The following is a 6,000-nucleotide window of genomic DNA, read 5'->3' as shown; positions in this document are numbered from 1 at the left end:
AAGTACAGACAAAAACAACATTTAACACGCTTTTTTCCCCTTCCTGCTACTGGGGATCATGCAGGCCTCTCCCACCCTCCTTTTGGAGACAGGCCTGGTCAGGAACCTCGCTCGTACTGCCTCGGCCTCCGAGGAGCTGGGAGGCACAGGCGGGCGCCACTGCAGCTTTGAGAGCCAGCAATTCCCCAAGGACAGAAACGCGAGAGGAGTGAAAACGGAACCGCGACAACAAGAAACCAACACCCACTCCGAATCCGCAGCCCGGTGGGCTTCGCTCGCTGACCCCACCCGCCCCTGCCCAGGACCGCGACATCTCGGCCTGGCTAGCGGTAGAGACCAAAAGGCCACTTCCTGCACTTCGGGAAACTGAGAGGTGAAAAAGCAGAATCTGGCAGTGCCAGCAACAGCTCAGCCGCCCGCCCGCGCCTCTTCGCCGGGCCTCGCAGGTTCTCTCCACTACACCGCCGCGGTGATTTACGTCTCCCACTTCCGGGAAGTGCGCGTCCGAAGCCAGGAAGTGCGTCATCGCCCCGCGCCGGCCGCCGCACGCCGTGCGCCGCGTCGCGTCGCGTCGCGCTCGGGTTCTCTTGGTGTGCTGCTCAGGTGCCGGAGGAGCTGGGACTGCGGCAGGTGCCGTCGCTTCTTGGTGCAGCCATGCAGGTCTCCAGCCTCAACGAGGTGAAGATTTACAGTCTCAGCTGCGGCAAGTCCCTTCCCGAGGTGAGTCCGTCCACGCCCCTCACTCCGGAACTCCTGGGGGCACTCCTCGACCACCAGCCGCCGCTCTCCTTGGCCCTGGCCTTGGCCTGGCTTAGCGGGGCCTCTACTGGCCCCCGATTCGTGGAGGCCCAGGGGCGAGTGGCTGTGAGCTGGGGGTCTCGTCGGCCCTGGTAAATAAGGGCGCTACTGCCACCGCACCAGAACCTGGACCGGGAGGTGATCAGGGTCGAAGAGCTTTGCTGGAATTTTTGTGAGGTTCACCAGAACAGAGGTCGCGTCCCTTGGGCTTGTGTACATGTCCACAGCCATTCCCACGCCGTGCAGGAAAACGTGGACAGATGGCTTGACAGAACTCTCTTCCCCTATTTGAATGTTCTCCCGGTTTTCATATCCGTTCATTTTTGTTGAGCTCCTATTATGAGCGAGGTCCTAGGGTCACAACGGTGGACAAGGGAGATCCAGACTTTGCACCTGTAGCATTTACGGACAGTGTATTCGAATCTTGCTGAACTTGATTCCACGGTGTTAAAACGTCGAAGTCAGAAAGGCCTGGACAAATCGGTAGTACTTCTTCAGTCTTTTCATGTTTGAAGTATTCAGCGAAGCTCTCGCCAGGGGAAAGATGATTTATCCAGGGTCACACAGTAGGCTTTGAAGCTTGGTTTTTAGTTCTTATAAGTGGTAGTTAAGCCTCTGTTCAAGCACTTCCAGGGAGAGAAAACTTTGTGGACGCTCATTTCCTTTCGCAGGTCTCCATTCTTAGGAAGGTGAAAATTTACAGCCTTAGCTCAAGACTGCACTTGTTAGAAAGTGGTTTCAAAATGTACCACTTGATAGCATGCCACTGTTGGAAAACAAAATAAAGGTAGCTCTACTTCAACGTAGCTCTTCTTCAGTGTACCCGTCATCACTGAGAAATTTGGAACCAATGGTTTAACTGATTCCTCATCTTCCGAAAGTTGTTCTTAACACAGGTGATCTTTCTCATTTTGTTTTTTCATTTTGCTCATTTGTTGAGAGTTAGTATGTGCAGAGAGTTCCATTTTTGTGTTTGTTTGTTTGCTTTTCTGTCCTGGGAATTGAACTTAGGACCTTACCCATGCTGGACAAGTGGCAAGCCCTCTATTGTTGGGCCACATCTCTAGCCAAGGCAGCTCTAAGTTTTTGGGTACATGGTGAACGTGTTAGATAAAGTTCCCTGTTGGGGAAAAGGATAATGAACAAATGAGCAAACGAGAAAACAATTTCAGATGATAAAAAGTGCTTTTAGTGATGAATGGTTGGGAGTGGGGAAGTCTTATTTTTGATATTGAAAGTTTGAAGTTCTAATAAGTATCAAGTGGAACCTTGAGTAGTAAATAGTAGTGTACATTCTAGCTCTACCTCCTTCAAATGTAAGAGTAAATAGGGTCTTCCCCCGACCCCTTTCCAGCAAGAGAGAGGCACCTATGCAGTGAGAGTGAGGCCACCAGCCTTCCCAGAGCTTGCTTGCTTTTGGGGTGCAGAAGGGGGTGGGGCTAGGTTTCTGATTACACTATTTGGTAAGGTGTTTTTTTTTTTTTTTTTTTTTGTACTGGGGTTGCTTTACCAGCTCTTTTTATTTTTTTGTTTTGAGACAAGGTTTTTTTCTAAGTCACCCACACTTGGAACTTGTGATCCTCTTTCCTCAGCCTCCTGAGTACCTAGGATGGCAGGCATGCACTACCACATGTAGTACAATCCTTTTTAGGTATAACTTTATAGAATATTGAGAGGATGGCTTAATTTAGTGAAAGCTTTTGGTTCTTTCATGAACTTTAGAAACATTTTTAGGCTTCTTTTTTCTTGTCCCATGATGACTCCTTTTCCTGTGTGCTGTCAGCTTTTATATAGAAACTCCTGAATGAACTTTTCTTCCTTCCCTTCTTCACTGTGTGGAGAATTCCTGGCCTTCCAGGTCCCAGACCCCCATGTAGAAGGATATCTCAGTCTTCACCTCTTTGCCCCACACTCATTTGCTCAAAAGGATGAGCCCTATGATTCTATGAATTTTTGCCTTTGTAAGCAAAACTTCTAAGAAAATTGTATTCTAGTATACGGTGGGGGGGGGCACCTTGGTAATATACCTTTGTTCTGCTTGTGATAAATTGATGTGAAAGAACACATTGAATGCCCCAAAATGTACTCAACAGAACCTTTAATTACAATATTACTGCCTAAAGTAAAATCAGAGTAATACAATCACTGGCATAAATCTGTGTCAGTCCATTAAGAAGATGGGAGGGAGCTCTGGCTCAAAATTGGGCTCTTCAAAGTATTATCTTGTTCCTTATGTAGACACTGCCTCAGGTGTCACTTAGGGACTTGAGTGGTGAATCTGCATAACCAGAGAGTCCTGAAGATTATTATGTCATAGAATAGGGGATATACATTGACTTGTACTTTTAGAGGAGACATATGTTCATTTTTCTTTTGCTTTTCTTTCACTCCTTTATGGCAGCGTTTCTTCACCATTATTGACATATGGACATTTTGAGCTGGTCAGTTCTTTGTTCCTGGAGCCTGTCTTATGCATTTATCATAGGATGTTTGGCATTGTTCTGGTCTTGACCTGCTGCATGCCAGGAGGATAAACCCCCACCCCAGTTGTGACAACTATATTTTCAGGAATTGCCAAATGACCTTTGGGGAACAGAACTGCCCTGGTCAGGAGCCATTGCTTTAGGATAATCATAATTGACAAGTGCTTCCTCTTGTCACCCAGTTAGGCAACAGAATTGTGCTGCTTGCTAGGCTGGGGTATAGAACAAAACCTGGTATCAGTGAGTATGACTGTAAAATTACCATTTATTTATTATCCAGTCAGCTATTTGGCCAGTTATTTATCTGCTTTATTCTTTATGAAAAAAGAGATATTTCAGACTTTCTACTTTTATGTAAAATTTTCACTTAAATAGATGCAGTTATTCCATATATGAGTTACATATTTGAGGCTTACTATTTTCCCTTACATTGTTTAGATGAGTTAGTTTTCTTTCATGTGAAACATAGGACTTTGAGAAACTCATTGTCTAATGTATGTAAGCATATACAAGAAAAAATCCACAAGATCTCTTCACGGTAGTAGTATTAGGATCATATAATATTTTCATCTTATGTAGAAGTATATATTCCTATCAGGTTTGAATTTTCTAATGTATTACTACTTTTGTAAGCAGAAAACAATTTAGGTGAATTTGTTTTAAAATACAATCTCTTTATTTTCTTTAAGTGGTTGTCTGATAGGAAAAAGAGAGCACTGCAGAAGAAAGATGTTGGTGAGTATTGTCTCTTTCTGCTTCAGTGACGTTAGTGATCCGTATTATAAAGCTCTGGCTCGCCTGTTGTAAGTAAGGAGTTACAAAATGCAAAGGGACTACTATAGTGGAAAATAAACACTTTTGCCTTTTTCTTTTTAAGAAGCTTTTTGTTGTGGTTGATATGTTCCTGGGAGGTGTGGGATTTGATTTTATTCTACTTAAAAACTAATAAATTAACCTCTTACTTCCTGGGTCAGAGATAGAGACTTTATTACTTAGAGCACAGCAAGTGTAGTGAGTGTCAGCATACTCATGATAATTTCCACTAGAGTCCCACGGGGATATTCAGCACCATGCAGGTGGGTGCTCCCTAGACAGTGGATTTGCGTTGCAGCTGAGGCACCCTGAGCTGGGAAGACCACTGCTTTTATAGCAGGCAATAAGGAAGTCTGCTCTTTGTCTAAAAGGGACATATAATTGCATCTGTCAGGGTTTCCAGCTGTATAAATAACCCTGAAAAATGGTCTAGATATAAGAGTGTCAGTGCCTTGCAGTCTTGCCACAATCAGCAAGATGTATGAGAACTCGAAGCCCAAGGAGGACCTCTTTGAATATTCCAACATTTTTTTTTTTTTTTTTTGAGGGGTACTAGGGATTGAATTCAGGGGCACTTGACCACTGAGCTGCATCTCCAATCCTATTTTGTATTTTATTTAGAGACCATCTCACTGAGTTGCTTAGTGCAACTAAGCTTTTGCTGATCCTCCTGCCTCCTGAGTCACTGTGTGCCACTGTGCTCAGCGACATTCCAACAGTTGTTTTGTTCTCCAGTGTATCAGAATCTTTTTAAGTTAAATCTATTTGTCTGTTTTTGAAATAATAAGCATTTTTCTTTCTGAATGAAAGAATTATACACATAGAGTGTATGAACATAAACAGAAGATTTTGATTCTTTTGTAATATAATTTTTTCCCTACATTTTTTTATTGGTACATCATAATTATATGTATTAATGGGAATATTTTGATTCTTTAACTTAATGCCAGCAGGGAAAAATCAGAATGTAAGATTTCTGATTATGAAATCAGAAATTGGTGGACAGATTTTCTTTACATTTTTCTCTATTACATTTTGTCATGGATAAAAAATTTATCTTTCCTTGTTTTTTCTTTCTTTCTTTCTTTCTTTTTTTTTTTTGGTACTGAATTGAACCCAGGGGTGCTTAACCACAGAACCACATCCACAGCCCTTTTAATTTTTTATTTTGAGACAGGGTCTCTCTGAATTGCTAGGGCCTTGCTGAGTTGCTGAGGCTGGCTTTGCACTTGTGAGCCTCCTATCTTATCCTCCTAAAACTGGGATTACAGGTGTGTGCCACCATACCTGGCTTCCCTTATATTTCATTTAAAACTGAGTGTATAAAAATCAAAGATTGATGGGTTTCTGGATGTGGGGTAAAGATCACAAGGTAAGAGTAGGTTTTATATAATACTAAAGTTAGAAAATTAAAATTTTAATTCAAAAGATAACAAAAATAACTGCTTTAATACTTACAGATTTTGATTTTATCTAATTCTCCTATTCCCTTGTTCTCTTGTGTAACAAAATGGATTCATGGGACTGGGGTTGTGGCTCAGTGGTAGAACTCTTGCCTAGCATATGTGAGGCACCGGGTTCGATTCCTAGCACCACATAAAAAATAAAGTTATGTTAAAAAATAAATAAATAAACTGGTTATTTTTTCTCTCTCTTTGAAGATGTCCGTAGGAGAATTGAACTTATTCAGGATTTTGAAATGCCTACTGTGTGTACCACTCTTAAGGTGTCAAAAGATGGACAGTATATTTTAGCAACTGGTAAGCATCTTTTTGGTTATGATTTACATACATTTTATAGTATGAAATGCTGTGGTGGAAAGGTCACTTTTTTTTACCCTAACATTTTATTGTAAAAAAGTTCAGACATAAAGAAATATTGAAAAAAATTGTACTGTGAGCACCCA

The 6,000-nt window shown here is 42.2% G+C and overlaps 1 protein-coding gene across 1 annotated transcript in view; it reads left to right on the top strand.

Moving 5' to 3' along the window:
• Positions 1 to 567: 567 nt before the first annotated feature.
• The window catches only part of Nol10 (nucleolar protein 10), an 80,242-nt gene continuing 74,809 nt past the window's right edge, over positions 568 to 6,000 (top strand). Inside the window, exons 1-3 of the mRNA XM_076833442.1 lie at positions 568 to 720; positions 3,971 to 4,016; positions 5,756 to 5,854. Of these exons, the coding sequence (XP_076689557.1) occupies positions 655 to 720; positions 3,971 to 4,016; positions 5,756 to 5,854 (211 nt within the window). The 5' untranslated portion in view covers positions 568 to 654. The remainder of the gene's footprint in view (positions 721 to 3,970; positions 4,017 to 5,755; positions 5,855 to 6,000) is intronic.

Source organism: Callospermophilus lateralis, chromosome 14 (genome assembly GCF_048772815.1).
Source record: "Callospermophilus lateralis isolate mCalLat2 chromosome 14, mCalLat2.hap1, whole genome shotgun sequence".
NCBI lineage: Eukaryota > Metazoa > Chordata > Mammalia > Rodentia > Sciuridae > Callospermophilus > Callospermophilus lateralis.
The sequence above is the reverse complement of the archived record's forward strand: the minus strand, read 5'-3'. Positions and strand labels throughout refer to the sequence as shown.